Source organism: Xiphophorus couchianus, chromosome 1 (genome assembly GCF_001444195.1).
Source record: "Xiphophorus couchianus chromosome 1, X_couchianus-1.0, whole genome shotgun sequence".
In the NCBI taxonomy this organism is placed as follows: domain Eukaryota; kingdom Metazoa; phylum Chordata; class Actinopteri; order Cyprinodontiformes; family Poeciliidae; genus Xiphophorus; species Xiphophorus couchianus.
In genome coordinates, this window is record NC_040228.1 from 19382438 (window position 1) to 19396378 (window position 13941).

The 13941-nt window shown below is 37.8% G+C and overlaps 1 protein-coding gene across 1 annotated transcript in view; it reads left to right on the plus strand.

Annotated features, from left to right (window-relative positions):
- Window positions 1-13941, plus strand: part of LOC114145307 (poly(rC)-binding protein 4-like) — a 42980-nt gene that overhangs the window by 5919 nt on the left and 23120 nt on the right. The window contains exons 2-4 of the mRNA XM_028018811.1: window positions 11271-11460; window positions 11611-11634; window positions 13583-13615. Coding sequence (XP_027874612.1) covers window positions 11353-11460; window positions 11611-11634; window positions 13583-13615 — 165 coding nt within the window. The 5' untranslated portion in view covers window positions 11271-11352. The remainder of the gene's footprint in view (window positions 1-11270; window positions 11461-11610; window positions 11635-13582; window positions 13616-13941) is intronic.

The following is a 13941-nucleotide window of genomic DNA, read 5'->3' on the forward strand; positions in this document are numbered from 1 at the left end:
AAGAAGAAGGAGGAAGAACATTTTGTTTATTTAATCAGAAGATGGCATCTTCTGTAAAAACAACGTCATGACTCAATGCTCTGTAATAGGTATGTGCTTAAAGTAACCTTGAGTTAGGATTGATGTCGTTTGAAGAACTGACATTAATAACAGAGTGAGAAAGTGTCTTAACTCCTCATCAGATAAGGCCAGTGAAGCTTGCTTTTGCTTGCATATGACAAACCCTTTGGCATGAGCGTAAGTTAATTTTCATTTATTCTTTTTAATTCAATACATAAAAAAGTTACAGTAAGCTGCAGTAGGTAAAATTTATAAAAGTATATAAATATATGTTTGACAGTGCTAAAATCCTCCTCCTATTTCAGATTGGTTGTTTCTGTTCAGGAGCAGTGCATTTCAGGATATCTGTCTCATATTATATGTCCATAATATGTTAATAAAAGTTACATTCTGCAACTTTGATTAAGATACAGTGTATGATATCAATTTTCCTTGCTGTCTGAAGCAAGACCAGATCGTCTCCAATAAACGAAACTAACCTTATCCTGTTGAACATCAGTTGGAATTATTAAAATGATTTTTGGTTTTGAATATACAGTGATGCAGTTGGTAGCACTGTTGCCTTGCAGCAAGTTCAAGGTTTGAATATTAGTCAAGAGTCTTTCAACCTGGAGTTTGCATGTTCTGCCTCTGTATGCAATGACTTTCTCTGGGTACTCCGGCTTCCTCCTACAGTCCAAAAACTGGACCTTTGGCAAACTTGCCCACTCCCGCAGTCCCATGCTGGAGTGGGGTCCAATGTCCAATGACTGCTGAAGATAGATTATTTTTACTTTAAATTCAAAAGTTTTCTAAAAATGAAATAGTAGAAAATGTAATAGCAGTGCTTTTTAAACTTTATGACTTGGGTCAAACATTTTTGGCATTCCTGCTTAAGTTTTTCATAATAGTTGTAGGAATTTCCTGTTAACAGAACTGGTGTAACTGAATGTAGAGCATGCTCTCTCAAACCTCTTCAGCCCTGTCTATGCTGAAAAGACAGGATATCTGTCTCATGTCACAGAATAAGCTGCATGTGTGAGGAGTTGCCTTAAAAATTAACCTGTCAGAAGCTTGCAAAGTTATAACATTATCATCTAGGCTTCCCGAAATTACTTTAAGGTATAATAATGCTACTGTATGCAAGCTTAGGAATTAGAAAAAGTAATGAAAAAGTCAACCCCAGAGATTCTCTGTCATCATTTCTGGCAGTTAGTGGGTAGGAAAACAATCTGATGATTACACCTGAGTTAAAACAAAGAACTGTTTGTCAGATTTACATCCAGACAGTAAAAAATGTGGTGTACTTTTTTATACAGTGTGTGTAATTATATGTATTTATCGCCCCTGTATTTACAAGCCGACTATTTCAAGTAACTGTCTTCACAGTAAACCCTCGTCCTGAACAACGTGAATTCAAAAAACATTGTTATCTTAATTAATATGTGTTTCTGAGGAGGACCCTATTAAATAAGAGAAATAAAATAATTTCGCACAAAAGGCAATTAGTCATAAAGTCGAGACTCTCAGCTTTAACTTAATGGATTTCACATTTATTTGTGAAAATATGAATTGAAGATCTGGAATCACAGCTTTGAGGGGTTTAAATATAAGTCAACATTGATTCAAAGAAAAGATATTTCATTTTGTTTTACCATAAGGTTGTGCAGGCACTGACTTTATGAAATGTGGAGAAACTTCATCAAACAATGGGTTTTCTCATTTGTGATGTTTCACCAGGCCTATGCTGCAGCTGCTTGCTCAGTTGTTTGTGGATCTTTGAATCTTTAGTCTTGCCTTCAGAGAGTAGAAAACTTTACTTTGATTGTGTTCAGTTCAAGTGACTCAAGGATTCAGCCCGCTTAAAATAGTCCACTTCTTCACCTTTAGGACATACTGGGTTGCTGTGACAGCTTTTAATTTTGTACATCTGTTCTGTGAAGCGCCACCCAATCAGCTTCACAGCACATGGCTGAATGTGAGCTGACAGGTTTCCACCAGCTGCTCCTGTTTTTTGTCATTTAATCAATAAACATTAGTGACCAGGGATCTCTGGCAGTTCTGTATGCTCAGGCCATCATGCTCTGCAACAGGTTTTACAGGTGATGTCATGTGTTTCTCCTGCATTTAAATCACCTCTGGCTATTACTTGTGAATTTACAGCAACAACTTGATAGCTTGAGCATAATTAGAGATGGGACATTCAGGTGTTCCCTTGCCAGTACCCATTTCTGAATCTGATTTTTGACCAAATCTAATTTAGTTATTTCTAAGGACTGTAAAATAAAAGAGGAAGAAAAGTGCTGCTGACATTTTGCCGTAGGTATTGTTTCATCCAACATGAAATGAAGTAATTGCAAACTAAACTCAAAAACTGCAAACTACATGCAACGAGGAAAGTTGTTAGTTTTAATTTATTTAATAAGCAGCAAAAGCAAATCGAGTTGAGAAGGGAAAGAAGACCAAAATGTCTGGACCATGCTGCAACTTAGAGATAAGTACAAAAAAGGAAAGAAAAAAAAGATTCAAATATTTTCAAATAAAGCACATACAAAATCCAACATTAAGCATTGTGAAAATGTATATTATTTTTGTAGCAAATTATAATCTAAAGCGTCTAAGACACCAGTTTAATATTCACTGGGTCCCTCGTCACAATCTAAAAAGCCATTTTTTGGAGGGTGATGAATGCCTAAATAAATTCCACTTGCAATGACTGTTGGGTTTCAAGTGTTGTTTGAGATGACTGTTCAAATCTAATCTTCTCAACATTTATCTCTAAATCTAAAAGGCAAGCAAATCTTAGTCTCGTTCAAAAATATGGGACCGATTTCAACAAACCTAAAATCCTTCAAAGCTAATTTAGTCCCACAGACAAGGAAATAGTGGACTCAAAATCTGACTGCCGAAGGTTAGTCACGAGCTTCCTCCCACATTCAGGCACCGTGACTGTGGCAAACACAACTGTTGGGCCCCCTCTCTGCCGGGCAGCTCCAAGAGCAGCGGGCACAGGGGGTCTGATAGCCTTCTCCCAGGTCCCTGCAGTTGACAGGCGACTTGCACTGCAGGCTGACACTGTTACGCTTTAACAACAGATGAAGCCGGGGGCAGATAGGAGCACATGGTCCCTTCTGTGCCAAGGCCTGACCCGTCTCATTATATGTGACAGAGCTGAGACAGACATGCCGAGAGATGAAACAGTGCTTTTTAATTTCAAGCCTCTCCTGTTTCACAACTAAAACCCTCATGTCAGTGTAGAGATTGAGAAATTGAAACTGCTTTGTTGTAACCTCTCTATGATCAATTCGAGTGCTCGTAAATTATAAATATATGATATTTGACACATAATAGATACATGCATCCTAACTTTTATGTTAAAAAGCAGATGAAATATAATTTTTTTTGTATGTTGGGCCTTTTCTGAGTAAGTTCTGTCTTTGGTTTCTGTTTAACAGTCTTTTGAAAGGTTTTGAAAGTCTACTGAAAATCTGTTCTGAAGAGATTTAGCTTCATTTTCTTCAAGCAGACTTTTCCATGAAGATGATTTTTGGTGCAACTTCAAATAGCACAGTCTGTGAAGTTATGTTCATGGACATTTTATGAACAGCTCTTTTCAGTATAAGCCCATCCTCTGCCTTTTTTGTTGTTTGTTCTTAATTTGTATAATACAAAGCTCTTTACATTGCCCTGTTGCTTAAATGTGTTGTACAAATAAATTTGCTTTGGTTTGCCTTACAAAAGTATTCTTGTCCCTTGGACTTTTTCACATTTTGCCACTTTACAACCACAAGCTTAAAGTCTTTCTTTGGGTGTTTATGTGATAGACACGTGATTGTGTTGTGAAAGAAATAGATGTCAGTTTCAAATCTTTTATAAATAAAAATCTGAAAAATGTGGCACATGCATTCAGCCTCCCTGAGTCAATGACTAATATAACATCCCCTTTTTAGAATCACAGCTGTAAATCTTTGGGGGTATGTCTCTGCCAGCTTCCCATAGCAAGACTGAAACATTTGCTTAATCTTTGCAAAATATGTTAGGCTCATTCAGATTGCATGGACAGCATATTTGACCAGAACATTTTCATTACAACCAAGAATTAAAAATTGGATCTATGTCTGAACTTTGATTGGACCATTTTAACACATGGATATGCTTCGATCTAAACCATCCAGTTGTTGCTGTGTATTTGGAGACTTTGTCCTGACAGAAGGGGAACCGCTAACCAAGCTTTTTGCAGCCTCTGGCTTGTTTTCCTGAAAGAAAAGTTTAAGTTTGTGGGTTTTTTTTCCATTTTGTTCACTAAGGTTTTCTACCAAGCTCCAGAGACCTTTGCAGAACCACAATGTTTACGCTGAGAGCCAATTACTTACAGAACAGAATCAGAATTTGTTCTCCAAATAGATTCTACTTGCTAAGGCATATGGTTGCTATGTATTTTATTTAAGGGTATCAGGGTAATGCAAATTATTTCCTTTTTATTTGTATAAAAATAAAAATATAAATAAAAGGAAGACACATTACAGGAAGACTCACTTCCTGTGAATCTTTTCACTTCCACATTACAGGCTACACCATGTGTTCGTCTATCACACAAAATCCCAAGAAAATACATTGTGATTTGTGGTTGAAAAAATGTGAACATTTTTGTACATTGTAATATACTGTTACTGCGATGCCACATGCAATCATTCTCCAGCAATGTTTGCCCTCACTATGTGGTCAGGTTACAAATTATGTTTACATACATAGTTCCAACTTTAGGACCTTTTGTATGAATGTGTGTAATCCCTAAGCATCTCATTTAAATTTAGAGGAGACTAGCAAAGAGCTGGTTGAAGACCATCCTGGAGGCCTGCTTATTCTTCGCGTCATGTTTTTCATCATCATCATCATCATCATCATCTTCTGAGGACATCTGTCATTGTGCCACTGCATGTGCTCGAGCTTTTGCTGTAGCTCGAATTGGTTCATGACAGATTGATGCGCTGAGTCTTCCTGAGGAACTGCTCAGCAGATCAAAGTATGTTTGCACTTGTGTCTCAGCTTCGCGTTTTCTCCATACATGTGTGTGCTGTAAAAATGGCTGGCTCCTTTCATCCCAGCAGCTGCACATGAGGTGGTGGTGCTGCGAATATTGCGGTATGCTTGGGTGTGTATAGAGTGGTGTGACGTGTAGGGGTGTGTGTGAATGGTTGTGATGTCTTGCTGTGCGTGTGTACACACATCAACACCCTTTCACCTACTGCTCCTTACGTGTCCAAGAGGCCGTCTCGTCCTCTCAACCTTTCTGTCCATTGCGCAGGTTCTCTGCCCCTCCATGCAGACAGCAGAGCTTGTTTCTGTCATTCACAAGGCATGGCCTCATTCCTCCTTCGTGTCCTAATCCGGCCTGTAGCCGTCTGTTTACCAGTTCTTTGAGGGACGTGGTTGCCTCAGAACAGGTGTCCGAATCTCCACACAAGTCAGTTGCTCAGATCCTTTTAATCTCAGCAGTCTCTCTGGAGTGCAAGATACTGAAAACATGACAAGAAGGAAAATATTGTTGGTGGTTGTCAAGGGATGTATGCTGGCTGCTTTTATCCATCACAACTTTGATGTAAGTCAGATACAAAAACAGAGCATTAGTTTCTGACTCTCATTTACTAGCAAGGTCATTATATTAGATTGAATGTTATGTTGAATGTTTGCATTTCAATTACTTAGGTCATTAAACTTTGACACTATTTCTCAGAAAAAAGTTCATCACATAAAGTGTTTGCTGAATTTAATAAATGTAAAAGATTTTTATTTCCCTCAATTCAAAGTAATTTTCAAATAAAAATAAGTTTTTTCAGATTTAACTTTTTTTTTTTTTCTCCAAACTGAAAGAAAATCTTGGCAGCTGCTCCTGATGCTCCAGATAATTGGCTATTTGCATGATAACTCTTTTATTTATCATCATCAAAACAACAAATGGGAGGACACACTTTTAAAAAACTGAGTTTTATTTATTATTTGTTCAGGGTTGTTTATTTTTTCAACTTGCAACAATAAAAATAATAATATAAAACTTTTCTAGTTCTGGTATTTGTGGTACAATTATACATTTTTTAAGATTTGACCTCTTTAACCAATCGTTTTATTCCAGAGTTAATTACCAGAGCTGTTATCCATCCATCCATCCATCCATTTTCTGTGCACCCTTGTCCCTAAAGGGGTCGGGAGGGTTGCTGGTGCCTATCTCCAGCTACGTTCCAGGCGGGAGGCGGGGTACACCCTGGACAGGTCGCCAGTCTGTCGCAGGGACCAGAGCTGTTACTGATAGTTAAATTTGCTAAACTAATCAAAAATGACTCAAACAAAAATGCGTACATCAACAGTATAACAACAGCAACAAGTAAAATCTGTAAAACTTATTTGTGTGGCTTTAAATTGATTATTCAGACCCTGATTATGCCAAACCTTAGAGGTCTCTTTCAGGGAAGACTGTCTGTAATAAATCTGGGTTCACATCTAAACATTTAATACAGAAAGGAAGTTTTTGGTCTTAATATGTTTAAAGTCTGAGTTTCTGTTAGTTTTATCTGTTATTAGAAATAGTCCTAAAAAGACCTGTGACTTGACCACACATGGATTCCACAACAGTTTTCAAATGCACACAGCTTAATTTTTGGAAACATGTTCTGTTGTCTGATGGGAATTACATTTAAGTGTTTTGCCACAATGAGCATTGATATAGTTGAAAGAAAATGAGGGAAGCTTGCAAGCCTAGAAACACCATCTTAACTGGGAGGGACCATCTTCTCATGGGGATGTTTTGCAACAGGAGGGATGCACAGAATAGATGGTATCGTGAAAGATCAACATCATGTGAAAGTACTGAAGAAACATCTCAAAATATCAACCAGGAGACTAAAGCTTGGGTAAAAATATAATTTTCAAATAGATAATGACTCCTAAGCATATAGCTAAATTAGTTACAAATTGACTTAAAATCAAAAATTCAATATTTTGGAGTGGCCCTGATCTCAGACGCACAGACAGCTGGGAGAACTGGGCTGAAAACCTACAAACCTGACTCAGTTACACCGTCAGAAGAAATGAGTCAAAATGAATGCAAAATTAATGAGATTCTTAGAAAAAATGCCTAAAATGGTTGACCCATCATAGAAATCTTTCTAAACACTAAGAACTTTAAATTGAACTTGTAAATTTAGAGGAAGTTAAACATTTCTCAAACACTATCGTTGTCTTTATCCTGGCATTAAGCAAACAAAATAATTGTGGTAATACCCTAACTGACCTGGAACAGTAAAAGAAAAAAATTGTTTTTTGTGTATTGTATGTAAATACCTGGTAGCAGTTGCATATTTCAGTTAAGCCAAAGTTAAATTAGCAATAAATCTTAGGCCAAACCTAAGTTTGCTTTAAAACACTAAAGGTCCTTTCTGCTCTCTGGTCTTCAGGAAGGAAAATGATCTTCTTATTTCATCACTTCCTCGGAGTCCATTTTAGCCGTGAAGCTGAGTCCTGCTTGGTTCCTCATATGTCCTGCATTTAACATAACGGTTATCTAACCTTCACCATTGTAGCACTGTGTTGCTTTGCTGTTGTGTTGACAGATAATTCGGTAGCAATTCTGAGTGTAACTTACTTAGTCAGCAATACGATGAATAATTTCCACCTTTGGACATTTGTTTTGTGTGTGTCATCACAGCCATGCTTAATTTGGAGTGCAGCAGATGACTACAAATGGTGACTCACAACTGGAGCTCACATGTATAATGTGTTCAGTCAGTCAGAGCAACAAAAGGGTTATAAAGTCTGTGAATAAGGAGCAGGATGAGGATAAGCTCTCTGCCTTTCTTCTCCGGGTCTGTCTGCATTTTGGCAGCCTGCGCCAAGGTCTGCACTTCGCTAATTTTCTGTTCTGCGTTACCAGGTCTAATTTAGAACAGAGGGCCTCTGTTCATCGTGGAACGCTGCTGCTTGGGATTCTGGAAATGAGGAGTTCAGAGGCTCACCGCCCTCACAGAGACACAAAGCACATGCCTTGTTATCAACCCACAGAGATGCACATAATGATCCATCCAACCATTAACTCCTAATACAATAAAGTGCTAACATTTTAGCCATGCCTTTCCGTGCCTAATGGAATTGAGTTAGCCCACAGGCTGCTCAAATGTGCTCTGCGATAACACGTGTTCAGGAAGCATCGATCAAGCGTAAAGCTCTGATTACTTGGACATACATTAGTAGCTAAGAGCAAGAAAAAAAAAACACTTATCTTGAGTCAAATAGTCGGATTTTGTTGGATATTTATGAGAAGGTGAAAGAAGATGAGTCTCAAAGTGATACTTGAGTAAGACAATCCAATAGGCAGGCCTTTCATAAAGCAGAGCAATGTCTATTCGCTGGAATTCACCCTGGCAAAGCAACACCACAGATATGTGCTTTAAAGCCGCATTGTGATGGCCTGGCATGTCGCTTTATTTCACGACCATGGCGGGAATATAAAACTCACAGGAAGTGTCAGGCTTGGTGACATCTTAAGAAAGATGCTTGCACATAAACTAAATAAATCAGTTACATAGCGGTGGCCTTGCTGCACTAAGTGAAAACAATGAACCTGCCCACGCACAGGTCTCTCGGGAACTGAATCTCATATCTAAAATAACAGCTATTTATTAAATGTGATGTTTTCACATAGCTCAGTAGATGGCTTAGAGCTTCATAAAAAAATAAAAAAAAAGGCTCACATTCATCAGGCAGCAGGACTGCAGCAGTAGGCTGGAATACAGTTCAACTGTAGGCTGGTTGGAATGCATTTGGCAGACAAACAAGCAACTCAATGATTATGAGAGAAAACAATTATTTGTGGTTCATATGATCCATGTTAATGAAGGATTCCACTGTTGGCTGTGGACTCGTTTCATCTAATTATGTGTAACTGAATTGTATTAGTCTGTTGTTCAATTAGTCAATCAAATACCTAGAAATTGTTTTCATTATGTCAGAGATGCAGCTTTGAACAAACGCTTGGTTTTATAATGGCGCATGGAAAGTTTTTAAGTCTCTAACTAGAAACAAGCAGTGTGACGATACATCCAGCTCATAGCATTATACACAATAATCAACTGCGGGAAACACCTGTTGTTTTCACAGATACAGACACTGTGCCAGGTTATCTTGTCCAAAGCTGACAAAACGCACAACAGTCTTGTGTTTTCAGGCATAAATACAGGCTTCATTAATCTCAAACAAGGATCTTGTATACTCAATAAATCTATTTATTTAAAAATATGTTTAATTCTGAGGTCTGGGTGCAGTTTTGTTGTTCTAACGTTACTGAGCCTGGTGTGTCTTTTAGAAATCAAGTGAACACTGTATATTGTCACTGGAAGCCCTTCCCTGTGTTATAATGTGAGAGTATGCATTAAAGGTAATTCTTTTTTTGCTGTGTTTTACTCTTTTTATTTGCTTATATCTTGAATTCAACTCAATTAGTTTTAAATCTGCTAGAAAATCAATAGAAACTGAATCTGTGTGAACATTTTTGCAAGTAAGGAATACTGTCAAGGTGATGAAAGATAGTAGGTATTAAACTTCTTAATAAGTTTAAATAGCTTTGTTTGTTTCATATCCTGCAATATATTTGAGTCAACAGTGAAGACCACTACAGTGGTTTTAAACTAATAAACTGAAAGATTTAAACATTTTTTGTTGTTGTTGTTGTTGTTTGTTGGTTTTTCAATAACAACCTTTTAATATCAACCTGTTTTTGTTCATTTTGGGATATGGGTTTCCTTGAAGTTATTGGGGCCCAATAAAGTCTCATCTGAGTTAAACAGAGCTGTTATTTAAAACTCAAACTGCATTTTGAGATAGATATTGGTTACATAAAGTCAACAATAAGTCGGAGAATATAGCTAAATGCAGGTTCTGATTACTGTTCTCTTTCCATGTTCCCACTGACAAACATAAATCAGTGAGAACACGAACTAATTATACACATCACGCTGAAAGTGTGAGCAGCCAGGTGACTCCCACATTAATCTCCACACACAGTGGCACATGGCTGACGCGCACAGAGCTCCTGCTACTGGAATCAGAACAGATGCTTCTCATTTTACTGCCTGATTATAATTTCTGTATCTTTGTTTTGTTTTAATTCGTTTTGATCTAGGTCACTTAGATGGGGCAGATAAAATCCAACTTTTGACTGAAGCTCTAAACACGTTCACTCTTATCACTTTCGTCACAATTCGAAATCAGTCAGATTAACTTTGCATGAATCTAATCCACGCATCTGAAGAAGAAAATAATATGTTGCTACTCTGTTGACAAAAATAGCAATGTTCACTGTGGGAGAAACATGTTGCAGAGATACGGATAACTCTGGTGTTCCCGGTTATACTCAGACTGTTTGGATCCCCAAACAGGAACACTGCTGACTCTGCTGGTGCCTCTGGTCAATATCCTGCACACAGAGTATCGTTCATTATGACTTTGCTATAAATATCTCCATTAATATTAAATCAACTTCGACTAATGAAGAAGTTCTACACATGAAACTGCAGCATGGAGCCTTAGAGCCTTTTGATTCTATAAATGTACTAGAATTTATCTTTGATTTGATGCAGGGAGGAGCAGCACAAACATCCCTTTTCCAAAAACAACAATGCAGCCAGTAGTCTTAATGAGGCCATATAATGTTCAATAAATGATGAGCATGAATCATATCAAATCTATACAGCAACCCGCCACATTTTAATCGATCTTTTATTGCATTAAGTGTGCAATAAAAATATGATAACTATCGTTACCTATTGTACTTTTGTTCTTATTTGTTAATTACCAGTTATAACAAGCATAGCATATTCAAATGGTCTAGACTAAACAATTGTCATTGAGACTTTAAAAACATTTTAAATAAGAAAATAAACTTGACTATTGCAAGCAAGAGCACCTTCCCTATTTATTTCTAAGTGTGCCTTTGAAAAGATAGTTTTGGAAGCCTGGCGAGCCACGGCCCTTCTCCCCAACTGAATAAATATGCTTGAATGAAACGTGGGGTTATTTTTAATAGATAGATGCGGTTTTGCACATGCTTGTCTTGGGTGCCAATAAGTGAGGAGGCTGTTGAATGTTTCTGAGTCCTTGAAAAGCAACAATTGCAATGAAAAGCTCCCGTGCACATAAATGAAAGCTGGGAACGTCATCATTTCAACTTTCATTTTCTCTCTTAGATCAGAACTGAAAGACATCGGCGAGCCAGAGAACGAGTCGTGGCCTTCGCTCGCCCACGTGACCAGCGAATGAGCCTTGTTCATGCGTCTCCCTGCGTGCCACTCCCACATCGTCATGAACTGTGAGCAGGACTTCGGAGACGGGGGCTTGGGAGTGACCCTCACACTACGACTGCTCATGCACGGAAAGGTTGGTCATGAATAAATGTATGCCGAAAGCCAGTTTGCAAACACAAGATTTGCGACAGCTTCATAAATAATACATTTGTCTCCCAATGTTGGGTTATGTTTTTGCTTCTTTTATGGCTTTATTTAATTATTATTTTTTATCTGTGTACAGGAAGTAGGCAGCATCATAGGAAAGGTGAGGATTTTTCATTTACTTCTATTTGAACATTATTAGAGTTAAAATCACTCTGACAGGGTTAATACTGTTTTTAAAGTGTTTTTTTCCTGCTGTATAGTCTCATGTACAGGAGAGGTTGGAAAAAAGAAGATAGAAAACATGCTTGTTCTATCATTTTTTCACATATGAAAAATAGTGAAATCAAATTGCACACATTTCCAAGCCTAAATAGGAACTCTGCATGTCAACTGAAGTGTTTGTGTAACATTTCACTGCATCCTGATTCTGTTTTTATTTTCAAAAGTATACCAATACCCTCTAATGAACAGCTCTCGCTCTGAATATCCCCATCCGAAATATAATTGCCTCCATCCAAGCCTCTCTAGACCTCCTCACCAACCCCCTTCCTCCCATAAAGCACCACAGTAATCCATCAAACAAAACCATTAGTCCATTGACCGCAAGCCTCTTGTTGAAATCGAGCTCCAAAGGCGTATTAGCGTTGGCCCCATGTGAGCTCTTTTAGCATCTGCCATGAAAGGTGTGTCGGTGGTGGGTTGCTTCATTTGCTACCCCCTGGGTTTGAGCCTTAAAAGACATCAGTGGGAGGAAGAAGAAAAAAAAATAAGTGAATGCAGTTGATTGGAAAGAAAGATGTCACAATGGATGCGAAGTGTATGGCAGGAAACAATAAGTCGGGGGGAAAAAAAGGATGAAACAACAGAGAGGAGGAGATATGAAGAAAGATGGAGATGAGTCTGGTCTGTAAAGTGCAGCTTGTCAGAGAGAAGCACTTGATGTGGAGCAGCTGAACTGATAGCGTACGTCTCCGCCCTTCCCATCTCTGGGACGAACATCTAATCTCTTCCCCATCTGTAGACTACCAACAAATACACTGTAAATGCTAGATTTTATTTTTTTCCAGGAACACGAAAACTGACAGGTTTGTTGAACTGTGAGTTGATGCCTCTGTTGATCTTCTTTTTGAACGGTATCAGATTGAAGATAAGGGCGAGAATAGTTTGGGTGGACATTAGCCAAAGAAAAAAAAAGTGAGATGGAGTAGAAGAAGAATTCAAAAAGCCTGCAGAGGGTGTGACACAAATCTGTCACATGCTGTTTTCCCTTGCAGGTGCTCAGACAGTGGCAGTTCTTTAACCAGATGTGGATTAAAGTTTATATACGTACGTGTCTTATGGAAAACAGAAAAGAGTTTTGCACAGCTGAGACATGAAACTGAAAATGTTGTGGAAGGAAAGCATTACTCAGACAAGCAGCCAAGAGGTTAACTTTGAGATTCACAGCTCAGAGTCTGTTAACACGATGAACACTAGTAATGCATTTCATTAATGGGACATTTATGGAATACTGGCAAGAAAAAGGCGGATTTGTTGTCATATTCTGCATTTTACAGAAGTCATTTTAGGGCCACATCTGGAAAGAGATGCTCTGGTCATATCAGATCAAAATGTAACATTTTCCCTTACATGTCAAACAGTATAACATCCTGAACAAATCTTAATTTTCACATCTCATTTTATTCTAATTTAGTCTTTTGGCAAAATTTTGCATAACTTAATCTCTTGTAATCAAGGAATATCTGTTCATGTCATTTCACAACTTAAAACAAAAAATAAATAAATAGATACACCTAGCAAGATACCTAGCTATAATGGAATGGAGTTAGGTATACCCTAAATATCTATCACATAAAATCCCAGTAAAATACATTCAAGTTTGTGATTAAAACTAAATGTGAAAAAGTTTCAGAGGATAGAGTTACTTTTATGAAGCAGTGTATTTCTGATAATTTTTATGCAGAGGGTATCATGCGCTGCAGAATGATTTTTTCTTTCTTCTGAATTTAAAGGTTTAGAGCTTGAGGTTTACTAAGGGGTTGAATATGCTGTTATGTTGATGCTGAATCATGTTCATCTTGGTTTAAAGATGCCCTTATCTTTTTCAGAAAGGAGAGACCGTGAAGCGAATACGAGAGGAGGTAAACTATCCATGACTTTAGACCTTCTAAGTGACATTTTTTTTATATAATTCGTGCTCTGACCAACGAAGACACATTTTCTCTTTCACTTTTAATCACATTTTCATACTTAGCAAGCTGAAAAGCATTCCTAACAAATACATTCCTTGAAATTCCTTTTGGGTAATGAAAACACATTTTCAATCTAAACCTTTTCTCTCCACTCTCCCAAAGCAAAGCTCAACAAATCCCTTTCGTCTTTCCGTTTCCCAATTAAAGTAGCCTCCCTTTTTCTCTCAACTAGTCCCCCGATTTCCCTCTTTATGAATCTCAAGAGTGCAGCCAAA